Source organism: Bactrocera oleae, chromosome 4, assembly GCF_042242935.1.
Source record: "Bactrocera oleae isolate idBacOlea1 chromosome 4, idBacOlea1, whole genome shotgun sequence".
NCBI classification, from domain to species: Eukaryota; Metazoa; Arthropoda; class Insecta; order Diptera; family Tephritidae; genus Bactrocera; species Bactrocera oleae.
This window is the reverse complement of record NC_091538.1, coordinates 34,806,923-34,826,327: the sequence shown is the minus strand read 5'-3', so window position 1 is coordinate 34,826,327 and position 19,405 is coordinate 34,806,923. Positions and strand designations below refer to the sequence as shown.

General features: G+C 37.8%; 1 protein-coding gene and 1 pseudogene across 4 annotated transcripts in view; one reads left to right on the top strand and one right to left on the bottom strand.

The window, feature by feature from the left end:
• mr (anaphase promoting complex subunit morula) overlaps positions 1-19,405 on the bottom strand; it is a 171,871-nt gene that overhangs the window by 54,145 nt on the left and 98,321 nt on the right. The window contains exons 6-8 of one of the 4 annotated variants that reach the window (XM_036368904.2): positions 12,130-12,393; positions 9,677-9,921; positions 1,755-1,929 (exon numbers count right to left, since the gene is read on the bottom strand). In XM_036368904.2, the coding sequence (XP_036224797.2) occupies positions 1,755-1,929; positions 9,677-9,921; positions 12,130-12,393 (684 nt within the window). Of the gene's footprint in view, positions 1-969; positions 1,930-9,676; positions 9,922-12,129; positions 12,394-19,405 lie in introns of those variants that run through there. The other 3 variants (XM_036368903.2, XM_036368902.2, XM_036368905.2) reach the window with 3 other exon arrangements.
• LOC138856892 (uncharacterized) lies at positions 4,878-6,660 on the top strand (annotated as a pseudogene).

The following is a 19,405-nucleotide window of genomic DNA, read 5'->3' as shown; positions in this document are numbered from 1 at the left end:
TTCGGATGTAACCGAACATTTTATACTCTCACAAAGTCAAATGGTATACTCGTTTGAGAATTCTTTGTGGATTGGCTGATATTTTCGGTAGAAGGTCAACTATAGGCACTGGGGTCCACATATTTAGTACTTAGGGGCTTGAACAGTTTTGGTTCGATTTAGACAATTTTTGGTCACAAGGTGGCATACATTAAACGTATTATTCACGCAAAGTTTTACCCCGATATAATCATTGTTGCTTGATATGCATAGTGGAAAGTGAAAGAATCAGATGGAATTAAAAATGGTGTTATATGGGAAATGAGCGTGGTTGTAGTCCGATTTAGCCCATTTTCGCACTATGATATAGAAACATGAAAAGAACGTTATGCACCGAATTTGGTTGAAATCGGTTAAGTAGATCTCAAGATATGGGTTTTCACCTAAAAGTGGGCGGTGCTACGCCCACTGTCTAATTTTGAACGCGGTATAAAGTCATCTCATACCATCCCAGAGATAAAATTTAATGTTTCTGGCGTGTTTAGTGCGTGATTTATCGCGCTTTTAGTAGTTTTTAACAGTACCGTTATATAGGGAGTGGGCAGAGTGTCCACCCGATTTCAACTATTTTCACACCGTCAATAGAAGTGCTAAAAACATTTGTGGGCGTGGCAGTGGTCCGATTACGCCCGTCTGCAATACCGTCTCACGGTACCAAGAAACATGCCTACCAAGTTTCATAAAGATATCTCAATTTTTACTCAAGTTACAGCTTGCACGGACGGACACACGGACGGACGGAAAGACAGTCACCCGGATTTCAACTCGTCTCTTCATCCTGATCATTTATTGTATATATATATAACCCTATATCTAACTCGATTAGTTTTAGGTGATACAAACAACCGTTAGGTGAACAAAACTATTATACTCTGTAGCAACAGGTTGCGAGAGTATAAAAATATTATTTTCAAAATCAAAATACGTTAATTGATTTTATTAAAATATTTTAAAACTGTTCAGCCTTATTGTAAACTTCGTGTGGATGCCATTCCCCATGGAAAAGTTAAAAAATTTTTTTCTTATCGTGAACTTCACATGGCACAATGTAAGCATATTTTATTAACTATGTACTTTATGTTAACCTATTAACAAAATACAGTTGACGCCTTTGGTCAAGTAAGGCCGAAAATCCTGATATAGGAAAGAATTTAAAAAGAGAAAACAAAGAAAAAGTGTATGTATTTTGAATGAAGTTACATGATTCTTCCAACAGCTACCACCGAAATCGATTTCAGAATGAACAAAAGTAACTATCGATTTTCAAGTTGCTACCCAATGTGGGGCCATTCAAGAAGTTTTTTTTAAATCTATTATTCCTTCAAAAATACTAATACTTCAGAAAATTTTTATCTGCATAATTTATGCAGCTAATACCTATTCGATCCAAAAAGATATGTATGTTATATGATTAAAAATAAAAATACGCGTTTAAGCTAAAACAGTCGCATAATTGGCTTTATAAGTTCAAAGTTTTTGTCAATGCCACTAAATCAAAACAAAATCATATGTGACTGTTTGCCGAAGTTCACAATTGTATAATCGAAATTCGAACATTTCACACGAAATTCGTATACGAATTTTTCGTTCGCGTGAAAAAAATACATGGGAACGATTTATTCACACGAAGTTTAAGCTAAGGTTGATTAAATTTTTTATACTGGTGGGTCCGGTTTATTTGTTAAGATTTTATTTATATAATTGATATACGCCACCTGTATACATTAACTTATGTTCTCTAACTTTTCGTTGTAGAAAATTTTTAAGCTCATCTTGCGTGAATTCTATGCCACCTCCATGTGAGGCAAATAATTTAAGCATCTGATGAATACGATCAAGTGGTAAGGAGTCCAAGTTCGTTAGCATTCCAACTATATATGACCAAAATACCTGAAAATAATTTTAGAATTAAATTAACTTCACAAAATAAACTTTGCCTTCTTAGGAAAACATTATTTAAATGTATTTATGATAGATAAAAAACACTTTCCATTATTTTGCCAAACTTTTACATGTAGAACGACAATAGAACAAGACGCTAAGGTGGACGAGACAACTTAATGGAATTTTTTTTGGGGGCATGATAAAAACTGGGACCAATTGTTCTCATTCACCGCAGTGTAGTCATCAATAACTTATCCTTTTTAAAATGCATGGAAAAAAATTGAGGAAAATCTCGTGTAGATAGTTTATTTTAACTACCACAAAGGAACATTATTTAAAAATTATCTGTACTGAACAATTTATGATATTAGGTGTAGCAAAAAAAACCTATCCCATGAAATTGAATGTTTTAATTATTACTTTTCGTATCCAGCCTTATTCAAATGGATCCTAACGGGTTTCTGTGCAATGTTTAGATCCTGGACAATCGTAATCGATGTTTGGACTCGACGATTTCCATTATTTGATCGATTTTTTCGATAATTGGTCTTCTAGAGCGTGGTGCATCTTTGACATCGAAATTACCGGAACGGAATCGATGAAACCGAAATTGCGCATAATTGACTGTTATCAGGACCATAAACGCTATTCACATTTTCAGCCCCTTGGCTTGCGTTTTCGCCCTTATCGATGAAAAACTGTAAAATATAGCTATTTTCTCTTTGCTCAAAACTGAATCAAGCAATCACAAAACTGTTAAAAAAGGTTTTTTAGCACGAAATGTCATCCTTCGAACACCATCTAGCCAAACCCAATCGGACGCAAGATACATATAAATAACGCCATCTATTGGAAGAATAATTTGTTTTTACTACACCTAATATATTTAACCACGGTGTATAAGAAAATTGCTTAAAATTACAGCGCTCAGGCGGCAAACCATCGAAGCTTAGTAGATGCGACCAATTAAAGATACTTAATAAGATGAAGAATAATTAATGATTAATTGGAAGATGCATATGGAAAGGCATGTGCCACGACATATAAACTTATCCACTTCACAAGTCAATAAGCCACGACAGTTTTTATATTTTGGGACAAGACTAAAATTATAATTATTACCACTATGGATCAAATAAGGTTTGGGGAAAACCGAGCAGGCTGTACCTACCTGTTAACCAAAAAAACAAATATTTGTTGTGCAATTAAAATCCTGCCAGGGATCTATCTCAACGTTAACTCTTTTGTTAATTCGTGAAAAACTTAATTTATTTGTTTATAGTGAAAAATTTTTTTGAAATAAATAGAATAATGTTACGGGAAAATATTTTGGTAATTTTTAAATAAATACTTTAATCTATTGACAACATAATTAATAAGTAAGTGAATGATTAAGAAGGATTGAGATTGCGATGTATCCAGCAGTAGTTTCTTTTATTATACATAAATATATACATATAGATATATTAATAATAGTTTTGATGTATTTAATTGAAATTATAGGGAAAAGATTCTATAATTATTATGATGATGAAGTTACCAATTTTTTTCCAACTTTTATATCCGGAGGAAAACTAAAAAAATGTTTTTAATGGTTTATTTGCATAATATTTATTGAAACTCGCCACTACATAATTCATTTTTCAAAATCAACATATTTTATATTTATAAATTTAAATAAATACAACCACAATCCCTTTTAATCAGTGTCCGGCATGAGAGAAACTGTCTGAGTGAGCACGAAAATAAAGACCACCCCCTGAGAACTATGTAATCTTACATTTTGACGATATTTTTACTCTTTCGTGAAACATTCAATTCCTTGCATTTTTATTTATTTGATATATATTGCTATTAAAACAATTATGTTGAACCCTAAAGATCTTAACTTTATTGACATTAAATAACCTAAAACACAAAATGTTTTTTATAACACCAAAATGCCTTCATAATTATAAAGAATTTCGTGCAGGGCACATTTGTTTTAGCGGCACGATGCGTGATGTTATTTCGTCGGTGTATAAACCTTTAAACCACAATGTGGTTTCCAAATATTTTACTCTGCTGAGATCACCTGATCGAAATCTGCCTTTTTAGACACAGAGATACAAATAAAAAGAATATACGAATCGTGCTACGAAAACACACCCTAAGAATTTTTTTTAATCAGCGCGTTTCATAGTTTTTTATTTTTATTGTATAGCAAATTTTATTTTATATAATTAATTGTTTTTAAAAATTATGGACCGTAAATGACATCCATACTCAGCCACGCATATGCGACACCTAATTAGAAAATTATTCATTGCGGTCTGAACGGTTGAAGTTGGGATTACTTTAATTGTCGATTCATTAGACTGCTTTAATTCATTCAGATCACTGGAATTTGTTTTGTACACATCTTGCTTTTCATAACCCCATAAAAAAAAAGTCTGCTGCAGTCAGGTCAGGTGACCTTAGGGGCCAGTGGAAAGTGGAGTTTCTTGATATTAATTTGTTTTCTAGTTCCCGTTGTAGTTCCGCAATAACCGGTCTGGCTATGTGTGCAGTTGCCCCATCTTGCTGGAACCAAACGCTGTTGAAAGGTATACGTCTTCTGAGCAGTTCTGGGTAAAAAACTTATTCAACATCTTTAAATAACGGTGCCCATTGACAGTTACTGTTACACCGTTTCCTTAAAAAAAAGTTTCCTTGATAAAACTGCACGCCACACAGTGACTCGTTCTGGATGAAGTTCCGTCTCGTAGATTATTTCTGGATATGTCAATTTTGCTTGATTACATTTCCGTTAGGTCAAAATGGGTCTCATCAGACATAAACAGGCAATTCATCAAGTTATTGTCTTCTTCGACCATTTCAATAAATTTTTTGCAAAATTCCAGGCGAATAGACAATTCTAGAGAGTTTAAACGGCTTGTTATTTAAACATTGTATGGAAAAAGATTTAAGTCATCATGAGTTATCCGTTGACGGTGCAACAGCAGCGATTGTTTCTTGAACTCGAACATACGGATTTCGATGGTACGGTCTTCCTGCGATACTTTCAGATCCGGAAAACATGTTTACCAACCTCATAATGGTCCATTTACTTGGGCAAAGTCCCGTCTAAATTCATTTTGGACGGAAATGATTGACTGCGAAGTATGGTACCGCTGCACTATCCTCTCTACCTCTTTTCGGTATCGCAAGCATTAATTTCTAAAACACTTAAATAATAACCTGCTTAGTAAAAAAATAGTAAGTCGACTACTCACACAGAAAAAAATTTATTAGGGTTTGTTTTTGTAGCGTGCTTCGTGAGCCACCCTATATAATAACTCTTTGCTGCTACCACTGGCGGGCACGGCGATCGCCAGCCGTCACACTTCCACTGCAACGGGAGCAGGTTACAGTGGTTGTAATACTACTGCCAAGCCAGCTTTACAGTGCACGGGTGTCACAGTCCATGAAGACTCGGACCAAGAAAGTGCTGTGAGCATAAACACAGATAAAGAAGAACTTCTTTGCTCTCTGGAACAGGTGACCGAGGGTTCCAACTCTGGCAACAAGAGTGGGCCCCGGAGGAAGCCAAGCAAGGAGGGGTTGAAGACAAAAGCGCATACAAGGCGACGGCACACTTCGCTACTCGTAACTGGTGCAATGCCTCGGATCCAGCGTTGTCGAATCGCATCGAGGAGCATAGCGCTGAAAAGATGCAGCGTTCAATGGAGAGAGAACCGAAGGCGCCTTTGATACAGAGAAAGAGGAGGGACGTAGGCCAGAAGCTCGACGTCAAGCACGCGGACGATAAACCTACAACGTCCAAAGCAAAGGCGGCAGCCAATGAGATTGTGAAACAACATTTGATCGTGGCGATCACAGACCGCAGTAACCCGATGGGACAAATGTGAAATGAAGCTATTGGAAGCCCTCTTCTGGAGGAAGAACGTCGAACCCAGGGCACCGATGCCGTTATTTGATGGCTTAGCGTAGTCAAGATTCTAAAGTGTATTGATGAACCGTCGCTGATTTGGTTGAGAATGAAGATGCGAAACTGGAGGTGGTGGACCGCAGCAATATTTAATCGGTGCCTAAGGCGAAGGTAGTCATACCACGCGTGGTGAACCCGGAACATGCGCTCCAAATCAATAAGGCGACAGACGACATTCTGTACGCGAGGTTCGGGAAGATATTGTGGGACGTTGGAAGCGTGTTCCTTCGTGTCAAGAAGCGCTACCCGGAAACAAAAACACGTTAGAGAAAGGTGAAACAGAGAAAGATCTCGGCATAGAAGAGATCATGGCGACTTCACTTGTTTTACAGGAGGTGGAGAAAGAACCCATTCAGCGGTCTTAGGGTCCAAAACTGCAAAAGATATGTCCCAACGGTAAATGAAAAATACACAAAGTTGCTGCTCACTCTTGATAGAAGGGACTGTAGAAATATGATTGGAATACTCACTGGTCACAGTCTGGTGGCGGCACACACCTGCCGAATGGGGCTGACAGATCGAGATGACTGCAGGAAATGTCAAGAGCAAGCCACCAGGGAAACAATGGAGCATCTCTTGTGCACTTGTCCCGCACTTGCAAGATAACGTTTCATACAGTTGGGGACCTCACAGTATGAAACACTGAAAGATGACTACTTCTCTTAAGCTACGTAACTAGATTTACCTAACCTAACCTAAGCTTAAAAAAATATCCGTTGAAATGATTTTTGACATCACATAGTTGCACGAAATACATAGATTTTACAAACCCTTACACAGTAATTCTATAAATATTTTTAATAAAATTGGAAACATTTCATAATATTTTGATACAATAATAATATTTAATCTTTAGGAATTTAAATAATCGAAAACCATTTGAATGTGTATTAAAAGCATAGTAGAATATTAGCAGGCAAGCCGTACCAAATGCCTAACTAGTAGTAAAATATTAGTAGGTAACCCATACCAACTGCCTAATTAGTAGTAGAAAATATGGGGGCAACCCGTACTGAATGTCTATTTTTGGTGTTTGTGAAATATTAGGATTTGTTACATGTAAGTTTACACAATGCTCGACAGTGACTGAACGATCGTAAGTATACATGTGAAGCCAGCTTGCACAATTGTGCTATAAAATGCCGACCACTGCCTTTAATCATTCACTTCATTGGCAATTATGTTGTCAATAAATAAAAGAATTTATGTAAAAATGGCCAACATATTTTCCCGTAACATTTTATATTAATTTCACTATAAACTAATAAATTGGGTTTATTTCACTACGTTTTTGTACTGTAACAATTGCCTAAACCGAAAAAAGTAACGGTAAATACATTATATTATATTATATTGTATTCTATCATTCTTAACATGTACACAACCCATCGATCAGCTGTCGTTAATCAGCCTTTATGCGAGCACCAATCATAAAGCAGTATGCAATACCGACGCTACAGTACCTTTTACAATAAATGGGAAAATCCATTTATTTTTAAATATAGCTGTGTGAGTGAGCATGAAAAAAACATACCCAGTGGGATTTATGTAACCTTCCATTTTGAGACTATTTTTATTCTTTAGGTGCAACAAGTAATTCCGTGCTTTTTTATTATTTATATATGAATTATGATTAAAATACTTATATTGGACCCTAAAAACCTTAACTTTATCGTCTGTAAATAACCTACATTTGAAACGCCGACCACTGTCATGGAACCAACGCCCTCTTACTTACAGTGGCATAAATGTGAAATAAAAACACAATCATTAATTATGGTTGTGTTTTTCCTTTTTTCATTTATTGTCCAAATCATTATCTCTTTTATTACAATTACGTCGTCCAATTTAAAAATACATGAAAATTTAAAGAAATTTTAAAATTTTTTCCTAGCAAATACTAAGTAATATCAATCACACGAATTTTGTCACTGTTCACTACATTGTCGCTTCGAATTTCTAACACCAAGTCTTGCAAAATTTTGAATTCTACCACTTCAGAAACTCTTGTAAAAAATGTGTATTATTCGCTGTTGCTCATTAAATATTTATATTAAAATCAAAATTATTAAATCGGATAATCGGAAATCAGTTTATTAGGGATATATAGAGATTTAGACCGATTTCATACATATTCAGCGCTTAGCCACGTTATAGTTATGAAAACATCTCCACTAAATTTCATAAAAATATCACACATATATATATTGGGGGCAGATCGCGTAGCAATTGAAATTAGACCTATAAAATGCATGAGATCAGTTTTTGTTTGAATTTTGGTCATATAATTTGTTTCATTATTCCTTTTTTCTTGTAAACCACAGAATCGGAAATCTTTATGTTAGTGATATGAGGTTAAGACCAAAATCTAGACCAATTTTATTCATATTCAGAAGAGCTATACCACATAATTTTTAAGAAAACTTGTCTACTTAATCTCATTAAAATATGACATATCTTGAGCAACCTAAACGGTTTAAAGTCAGTGGGAAAGTTCGAAATCACTGAAATATCAGGTAATTGGGGTCGGGGGAGTGTCTGAAGTTATTGCGTTAACGCATTACTCAATTATACTCAACAGGTTTTCACGTTTTTATGAAGATAATTAAACATTTATATTAGGAATAAAGTCTGCTAAAATAACGAATATTATTATATGTAGAGCTTGTTTGATTCGTGGACCGATTTCACATTTTCGGCACTATTGTATCAGGTGTGTCAATGTTGTGTGTGTTTAATGTGTCATGATCTCTCATTTTTTTCAATGTATTCAGTAATGTTTACAATTTCTTCATTGAAAGATATACGCAAGAACAATGTTTATAAATTATTATTTGATATTATCTATTTGGGTTATTTGAAGTCATTGGTCTTTAGCAATAAATCAGATTCTCTTCAAGCTTTAGAAGTCAATATTGAACGTGCTATTTATGACATACGACTCGATTTAATGGAAAAAGTTCCTCGATTCATCGAATTCTTTCCTGCAAAAGAAGTCGTAGAGGCCATTTAAATGATGTTATATTGAGAACATAATTGTATCAATTCTTCTTCGTATTAAATGAAAAACATTTGAGTTCCCTTAACAATTCGTGTTTTTTTTTAAATCATATCACTCTTATTGGAAGACCCTTTATAAATGACTAGGATAACAAGATGAGTTGCACAGAGTCGGGCTATTTCCACACCCACAAAATGTCGTTAATCGAACCCTTATAAAGTACTTATAAATACTAAGGTCTAAATTAAGATATAAGGGGCGTCTCCGTGATTCCCTGTGCCGAATCACAGTTTTGTATCTTAATCGAGATTGATGATTTGTTTTAAGCCATACAACCAACCCTTAAATGAAAAAAACTATTATACTCTGTACATTTATTTGATTAGCGCTTGCTTTAATTGAATTGAAATACAGTATTGGCAATGTGTTTTATTAAAGCGTAGTTTTTTGACATCCCCCAATTAAATCTTTTACATGGCAATATTATTTTTCTAACACACGTACTAAATGAAAAAAGGTAGGCTTTGACGGTTTCAACATTTTTTATAATGATGAGAGTTTTCAAGTTTTAAATGAAAACAATAATTAGGATGGAAACAAATAAGATTACACTTTCTAAACCATCATCCAAATGAAAAACTCTGCATAAAATTTTAGCGAGAGTTTGTACCAAATACCCACCAACCGTAAAAAAGGAGCACAGTTATTAGCATTTATTTTTATACTAATAAAAATATTAACTTTTGTTTATGAATAAGTCAAAAAGTATTGAAAATACGAACCTGAAGCTCTTCTTCCCGCTGATCGCTTGCAGAAGCCATAGCTGATTCTACATCTTCCTCTCCAAGTGGTTGACCTAATTGTGTATTTTCGAATGACGACTTTTTGCCGTCGTTCTCCATTAGTTTGAATACTCCTGGTCGTATTTCCTTTATTAGATCGTGAGAGATCCAAAACCCAATTCTTCGACGCAATATAGTAGATGGAACTTTTGTGATCTGACTAAGGTCTTCTAATGTCCACTCATCTAAAAGAAAAATGTATACACATAACATTATAGACAAAGTCGATCAAATCATTTAACCCTAGTTTTATCTGATGTAATGAATAAGAATAACGATAGAGAAACCAAAAAAATATAGTGTTTATTCAATTCAAACTTCACTATATGAATATATTTTTTTTGAGAGATTAGCTATCTTCGACTCGCCAAGCATTAGACATTAGTGAATCGAACAAACTAAACCAGTTGTTCAAACAAACTGGCAATTCAATTCGATATTTATTGAAGTGCTATGGGATACACAATATTTTTTGTTTTCCTAGAAGATTTGTCTGAACAAATGTGTTCAGTTCGTCAGAATCAAAGTGTGTTGCTCGTTGCAAATCACGATCGAAAAGGTCGTTCGCTGATTGGTTCGGAGCAGGCATTCCCAGTTGCACCAATGTCTTGTTAGCGATTGTCAAACATATGTCTTCAATTAAAATCAGTGCCCCATAATACACGTTTGAGATGAATTTAATGTCACGATTTTTATTCGCAGCACGCAAACGATGTAACATAGAATGTCTTCACTCATGTAGTCATTGTTTTTTCCCAAAGATCTTTTGGATTAGATGGGAATCAGGTTGTCAATATTATAGCAAATATTTGCTGTGGTCGAGCAGTATTCGATGCATCAACAAGTGCAGTGTACCATTGTGAATCATTCTCAAGAAGACTTAGTTCCAGGCAAGGTTGGCACGTACATTGATTAACAACAATAGCAGATAGAAGCATTCTGTATTGTTCGAGTGAACATTGTACAGGCGACTCAATACGTCACTGGAATACAAATTGGGATGTCCTTCAACTGCTTTACCTTGTTTGCGACGTTGAAACCTTTTAGCCGATACAATCCATATGTAGAAATTTGGTATCTCAGAATCAAGTAGAGTCTTTGCAAAAATATCATTTTGGCACAGTGAGTATAATGCAGTACATTATTAGCTGCGAAGTACACGCGCTGTTCATTCTCAAGATGCACCGTACTACTGTTGGATGTCGTTGATGGACTGGAAATGATAAAAAGCGCCATACTGCTTCATTGCTGCTAATGAAGAGTCGAAGTTGGTATTGGTTGAATTCGGCGAGTGGTACGTCCACATTCCCTACTACGAAGACTTTGTGGCCATATTTTCAAATGTATTTGATCGACTTCACTGAATTACAAAACTTAACATTAATTGTCGCTTTGGATGCATACTAGTACGGAAACGACGTGAAAAATGCGTTTAAATTTATTAGCTGTCAATCAGCAACCTCAGCTCACAATGTATCCAATCCAATTGATCTGGTTGTTCACAGACGGGTGGAAATGTTAATATTAACCGTGATTACCAATTAACCAAAAAAAATCAACATTCGAAAATTGTTGAAATTTATTTTAATTCCATTCACGTTGTTTTACGAAAAAACAGTACAGCAAAAGCATTCGCAACGTCAATTAGCACATACACATTCGATGATCTTCGTGAATTCACTGTAGATAATAAATAAAATCAGCTCACTAAAACTACGAAATTTCAATTTGATTCAATTTATCTAAATATATTTAATTCACAAGAAATGCACAAAACTAATCGAAAAACGATCTCAAATATAAAAATACGCATAGTATTGGCTGTGTTTTTGCTGCTGTACCAGTGCAAATATTTATTCACAATTGCACTGCAAAAAAAAAAAAACACACGCAATAATAGAATAATTTCATAGAAACAATAGGATACAGCTGCCATTCAAACTGATCGATCAAAACAAGCCCTTATATGGTAAAACTTTGTTATTTATATCAGCATAAAAGACAATTAAAAATAAAATTAATTGGTGAAGTCATTTACTTCCAGTTCGATAAAAAAACTTTTCGTTTTCCTCCTCAATGGAGTTTGCTTTCTACTGGTATATCTTCATCTTGATCATGAGTAAAGAAATGTGCAGACTTCCAATAATTTATGGTAAAATTTTCCCTAATTAGTCACCTAAAATTGAAAGAAGGAATTTTTGTAACACCGCAGATACGCACGCTTTTGACGGATTTAATTCAAAGTTGAACAAAACAGAAAAAGCGGTTAAGTGGTTTATGGAAGAGTATGTCATAATTTTCGCGGTTCATTTTTGTACTCACACGTACATTTTTTTCCTGAAATTCTTGGAGCCTTATTAGATAAGCATGGTGAAAGATAACAAAAAACTCACCTTTATCTTGGAAGTGGTATAATATGATTGCATGTGTTGGTGCTACTGTCATTTCTATTATCCGTTGCCCTATTTCAATAAGAATATTCACTCGTCCAGTTACTGTCCTCCAATTTAATGTTCTATTTCCTTTATATGCTTCATAAGCTTTAGTGTATTTTTCAAACTCGTTGGCAATTTCTTTAGGAAGCTCTAAACTTTCTTTATTGAAAGTTGGCCAGAACTGTGCAGATATTGTGAATGCTGATATATCAAATATTTTATCTGTAAACAATAAGCAGTACAAAATAAGTATAAATTAAATATTATATAATTATTGAAGAGTCTTATATTTGTTTTCAGGCGATATTATACTTCGATTGTACTTATTTTTGGTACCAAATTTACTTATGCTAACGTTATGACAACCTTCGTACCTATAGTGCAAAAAACATGTATGCAAAGTTTGGGTCGCCACTTTATTCAATATATTTACATACAGAAACTCACACCCGGACAGTGTAAAAATTACTATCGTACTGCGCTTTTAATTGATGTATAAATTTAACAGTAATGTATTTTGGTTGTTTGTCAATAATATCCTGGGTATAAAAGGACACAAATAAGAAATTTCAATATAAGTCACCAACAACAACAAAGAAGCAATTACACCTAATTCCTTTTTCACACGGTTGATTGGTTCCAGAAAAACCCCTTAATATACGTTAATACGTTGGTCATATGCAAAAATAAGTGATTAGTTCCTTATCTTTAAAACATATTAAAATTAGTGAAAACCACGGATTATATGCAATAGCTATGTTGTTAACAAAAATAATGTTATTCATTTTTAAAGTAAAGAAAAATTAACAAACAAGAAAAAAGGTTAACTTCGGTTGCACCGATTAATCGGTCGTTTGTATGGCAGTTATATGCTATAGTGCAAATGAGTAGCTTCTTGGTGAGAAAAGGAAGGGTGCAATAATTCAAAGCGATATCTCAAAAACTGAGGGATTAGTTGGGGCTCAGCCGATCACGCCATAAAAGTCAATGTCATAATATGCGATTAAGATCTGAAAAAGGGCTAAATACAGTGGAAATTGCTAAAGAAGAATCAACAGAAAGTGAAAGTGAAGAAACGATCGAAGAAAACATTGAACAAAGCCTGAAAAGCGAAATGGCACTCAACAACCAAACCTCAGACGGTGTACTGAACTTATACGTATATTAACAGAAAAACTGTGCAACGATTCAAGAAATACAGTTTCAATTGAAAGCTTTGCAAAAATTGTTCCTGATTGCGACAGTGGTTACAGAATTTGGAGGACAATGCAGCGGCATATGACTTGAGCGAAAAGCAAATGTACGTAAGAGCCAGAAACAAAATGAAGGATACAGCGAAACTGTTCCTAGAGACGGTCACCATATCCAATTATAATACGTTGAAAATTCTTTTAATAAGCGCAAAGACGTACAAAGTGTTAATGGAACAATACGAAATTATGGAAACTGTGAACAGCAGTATGGAAAATGACGCAACATCGGAGGCTGCGCGTAGGTATAACGCACAAATGAGTGAAACAAAAAGAGTGAACGTAACCAACATTGCTACAACTGTGGGTCAACGAGACATTTGAAATCGGAATGTAGAGAAGAAACAAAATGTTTCAAATGCAATGGCAGCGGCCACATTGCGAAAAACTGCTCAAAGCAAAACATCAATTTCGTTTCTAAAAGATTAAAACAAATATTAGTAGATGGGAGCAGTGAAGATTGCCTTGTGGATACAGAGGCGGAAGTCACGCTCATGAATTTCAACATTTACAAAATACTGTTCCAGCAATATTCTCAAAAAGGCAGCACCCTAAAGTTATATGGCTTAGAGAATAAAAACACAGAAGTTCGAGGTACATTTTCAGCTATAATTGAAATTGATGGATTGAAAACTGTTTCAATGAGTATAAACCTCCGCCCAACTGAATCTCAATAAAATTAAGACGATGTGCTTTTCCCGTAGATCTGTGCACCCCTCTTCTTATGTAATAAAACACCATATTCTAGAGCAAGTTTTAAACTATGTTGATTTGGGAGTTAATATGGACCCTAAGCTTAATTTCAGTCTTCATATTGATACCATCTTGTCTTGAAAGCAAAAGCTGTCCTCAGTTTTGTTAAACGTTGGTCTAAAGAAATTGTATCACCTCCGATACAAAACTAAAGGTCAAGCATACGGTAATTGACGACAATTTTAATTTGGCTTGAAAAGCTCTAAAATCCAGATATGAAAATGAAAAAATATTGGTCGATAAACAAGTAACGACACCAATAAACTTGCCTAAAACTAAAAAAAAAACAAGTGAAGAATTTTTTAAACTTGTATCCACTGTTTCAAATTGTTTGTCGGATCTATCGACACAGAATATTCCCACAGACAGCTGGGACCCTGTACTGGTAAACATATGCACCGCCGCTTTACTAGAAAAATCGTTACTTTTATGGGAGCAATCGCTCTCATCACGAAAGAAATGCCCCACGTGGCAGCAAATGAAAGATTTTCTAGCTACCCAATATGAAATCGCTCAAAGGGTAAATACAAAAATGATTTTAACCCAAAACCAAACCAAACGACCATAATAGAAGCTTCAATAGACCCCAAGCTAGAAGCAACAACGAGATAAACAAAAGCTTTTACAAAACGCAATCGTTTACATCCGAACAAAATAAACACATGTCATGCGAACTATGCACAAGAGGTCATAAATTACAATCTTGCGAGAAGTTTAAAAACTTAAAAGTTAACGAACGAAATAATTTCGTTCGGAGCGCTCGTCAAAGATGGACACCAGCAAAGAGAAAATTCGCTATATTTTACAATTTTTCTTCGATCAAGGCGAAAAAGCAGCCAAAGCGGCTGAAAACATTAATTTAGTTAATGAGCCCGATACTGTAAACGAACTTGTAGCACAAAAGTGGTTTGCTAGGTTCCGTTCAGGTAATTTCAATGTCAAAGATGCACCACGCGTCGGGAGGCCTGTCGTCGAAAATTGCGATAAAATCATGGAAATAGTGGAAACAGACTGTCACGTGAGCACTTATTTAATTGCTGAGGAACAAAAGATAAGCCAGAAAACCGTTTGGAACCATTTGCATAATCTTGGATTCAAGAAGAAGCTCGATGTTTGGGGGCCACACGAACTAACGCAAAAACACATGATGGACCGAATTTCCATTTGCGAATCGCTGCTGAATTACAACAAAATCGACCCGTTTCTGAAGCGGACAGTGACTGGCGATGAAAAATGGGTCACTTACGACAACATCTAGGGCAAACGGTCGTGGTCAAAGCTCAGGGAAGCGGCCCAGACGGTGGCCAAGACCGGATTGACGGCCAGGAAGGTTTTGCTGTGTGTTTGGTGTGATTGGCAAGGAATCATCTATTATTTCAAAATATAAATACCTACATATATGAGAAAATTTAGAAAGCTTTGATTATCACTAAAATTTCACACGTTGGGTTGAACTAGGTTAGGTAATCAGACTGATATTCGCATAGTCACAAATGATGCCACATAGACAGCTAAAAATAGCCGTGCAATACATTTGTTGAGGCAGCCAATTTGACTAGTTCATACAGTGTATGACTACCGAGAGTTAGTTTAGCAAAAGTAAGACAGTAGAAGAAAAGTGTCTAGCTATTTGTACCTCATCTTTTCCACAGCTTTGACAATTTTGTATGCTAGGGATAAATTCCAGATTCGTTGTCGTCGAGATCGTCTAACGGGAGGCCCAGGAAATGAGCTGTTTCGACGGGGTCGGACCATAGGGAGAAGGGTGTTAGATGAGTGGGGTTTGTTGGCATGCAAAGAGGTGGTTAGTGTCATGCGGATACTCATTGCACGCAGAACATGCATTTAATATGTCGGGGTCTATTCTGGATAAGTAGGAGGTTAACCTGCTACATTTTCCGAACGAAGTTGCGCGAGGGTCACTCTGGTTTCGCGAGGCAACTCGAGCTCTATGTCTGCTATGGGTGGTGGTTTGACTCCTATTAAGCCATTCACTGAGAGGGAGTCTGTGAAGGTGTTGATGGGTGCACTGTGAATGGCGGTCAGTGCCTGTCTGAAGTTCGATGCGTCCGAAGTCCGGTCGGCGTACTGTCTAACGTCGTCGACGTAGTCAAGGAAAGACCTCTTGATGTTCCTAGGAGGCGGCTCCGCTACAGTCAGGCGACTACAGGTGTGGTTTCTACACCCCAGTAGAAACTGCTTGGAGAGGAGTTCGTTGTGTTCCTTAACCGGAAGCATACGGGCCTCACTATGTAGAGGCATCAAGAGGCACCCCGTGATAGTTCGGAGTGAGTGTTCTGACAGGTCTGTAGCTTCTTCTTCTGCGTGTCACTGCATCCAGGCGACCATATTGGGGCTGCGTAATTTAGGACCGGCCGGCCGAATGCCTTGTATGTTGCCAACAACGTTTCTTTGTCTTTTCCCCAAGAGCTGCCGGTAAGCGACTTGAGGATTTTGTTGCGGCTCTGTACTTTGGCAGTTATCGCGGTCGTGTGAGGAGTGAAAGCGCACAGACTGTCCAAAGTAACGCCTAAAATTTTAAGATTATTTACAGTCGGAATTTTTGTGCCATCGACTGAAATATTCAGGTCCAGTCTGTACTCCTTCGTCCAATTTGTGAAGATGGTCGCTGTGGATTTAGTGGGAGAGAGTGTTAGGCTCCTTGCAGAGAAGAAGCGAGAAAGATCGGAGAGGTAGCTGTTTACTTTTTAACACATGCCATCGATTCCATTTCCCGACATCAATATCGTACAGTCATCAGCGTACCAGGTCATTGAAATTCCCGCTGGTGGCTGGGGGAGTTTCGAAATATAAAAATTAAACAGTAGTAGGAAGAGGACACCGCCCTGCGGAACCCCCTGTTTAATTTTCCTAAGTTTGGAGTTTTGACCTCGAAACAGTACGGATGAATGCCGACCGCTCAGGTAGTTCATAGTCCACCGCTTCAGCCCTGGAGGGAGCGTTCATTGTTCTAGGTCCTCAAGTAGCGTTGTGTGATTGACTGTGTCAAAAGCTTTTGACAAGTCCAACGCTACGAGGACCGTCCTCTCGCAGGGTGGCTTCTGGTTCAGGCCATGAACTATCTGGGCGTTTATGACGATAAGTGCTGTGGTGGTACTGTGCACTTTACGGAAGCCATGCTGATGATCTGCTAGGCTGAGGTGGTGAGTGATTGACGGGAGTAACATGGCCTCAAGTGTCTTGAGGGTCGCAGTCTTTTGGCATTTTGCGCAGCCGTCGGGTAACACGTCGTTTGGCCTTGTCAGTCGAAGGGTGCAGTGTAAACTGCCGGCAGAAATAGCTCGCGCACTTATTCGGGTCCGAGGAGGTATGGCCATCGAATTGAATTTCAACCCGATCGTCATGTCTCCTCGGCTTTGACAGTAGTCCAAAGCTTATACACACTGATGGAGAGATTGCAGGCATGGCGTAAGGTTGCGCTCGTTTGCTAATACCGCTGCTTCGGCTGAGAAATTAGGGCGGAGTTCCTCGATTCTTCCAGCCGGTATGTTGTTAACGTTAATGAAGGTACGGTTGTCCACAGAAATAAAGTCAGGAGGTTTCTCGATTGAGATAATTATTGGCAGATGGTCTGATGCAAGAGTTAGCATAGGTCGCCAGGTTATACTATTTATCAGACCACCGCTAGCGATGGTAATATCTGGCGAGCTATTACAGGTGCCCATAATTCTGGTGGGGGCTTCGTCATTAATTGTGCAGAATGTCGAATCGTCTATCTGTTCCGCCAGCTCCATCCCCCTACGATCGTTTGACAGGCAGGAATGCCAAAGATCGTGATGAGCGTTAAAGTCGCCTAGCACCAAACGGTTTTCACCACGAAGTAGCGCATCTATGTTCGGGTGATATCCTGTTGGGCAACATGTAACTGGGGGGATGTATATATTAAATATTTCGAGCTCGACATCGCCTGACCGGACAGCTATACCCTGACATTCTAGGGTAGTGTCCCTACGGTCGATGTCAACATCGATAAGACGATACTGCACGGTGTTGTGCAATATGAAGGCTAGGCCTCCACCATTATCTCGCTCGCGATCCTTACGTAAAACGTTGAAACCTGCACAACTCAGAAGATCTGAGCGGCTGTTTAACTTGGTTTCTTGGACCGCAGCTATTGTTACGCGCTCCCGGCTCATGAATGCAACTATCTCCTCGATCTTACTCTGGAGTCCGTTGCAGTTGAATTGTAAGAGTCGCGTTTGTCGCGGGGGTCCAGTCGTGATCCTAGTGGGGTGCGTGTATGTGGTGGTTGTTGCAGCTGTACTATCCGCATGGGTGGTTGTCGCACTGTGGTGTTGATAGGCGACGCCACTGTATGTGATTGCGGGGGCAGACTCCTACAGCATGGGGCAACGTACGACGCACTCCACTCTCGTGTGGTGCGCAGACCAGAACACGACAGAAAGTGACACCAGCCAGTGCAAAAATTGCACTTGATTGATGTGACATTCCGGCGTATTGTGGTCTGACACACGGAACAGACTGTGCGAGGAACCAGGAGTTGCTGGGTGGTTCTCGCACGAGGATTGGAGCTGGATGAAGGTTGGGGGGGGGAGGTTGGTCAGACTGGGAGTCATGCTGTCTGTGTGAGCTCCTTAGGACCGTGGAGGTCTTATCTTGGCCACTCGACTAGAGTGGCAGCGCAGTGCGCGAACATGGTGCAGGTTGCACAGCCGTTGAGGCAGATGTCGCATTATTGCGTTGACAGCATGGGGCCACGTAACTTGCGGTCCACCCCCTATGTGTCTTAAGGCCTGAACAGGTCTTAAGATGGCTCCATTCATTGCATGTATTGCACCTAACCGAGGTGGAGTTTGGATGGAGCCTTTTAGCGCAAATGCAGCAGTAAAAGTCCTCAGGGCCCGGGTCGGACTCGATGCCAGCATGGGTCAGGAGGATACGGAGCAACCCTGCTGCTAGGCGTTGCTCCAATGACGACAAACTTAATCTAAAACTCACCGATCCAAACAGAGTTAGATCGCCGAAATAACAGCCCTTGGCCGGATAAAATCCGGGTCAATTCCGGTACCGCAGAACCGGCTCTTGTGAGAATTGGGGTTAGAGCGGTCTTGACTATTGATGTCCTTATACAGGTTGGTTGAAACGTTTCTACGCTTGAAATTAAAAAAAAATACTGTTTTTGGTACGAAATATGTTTTTTATTCAATATAATCTCCCTTAACTTCAATACACTTATTCCAATGATCCTC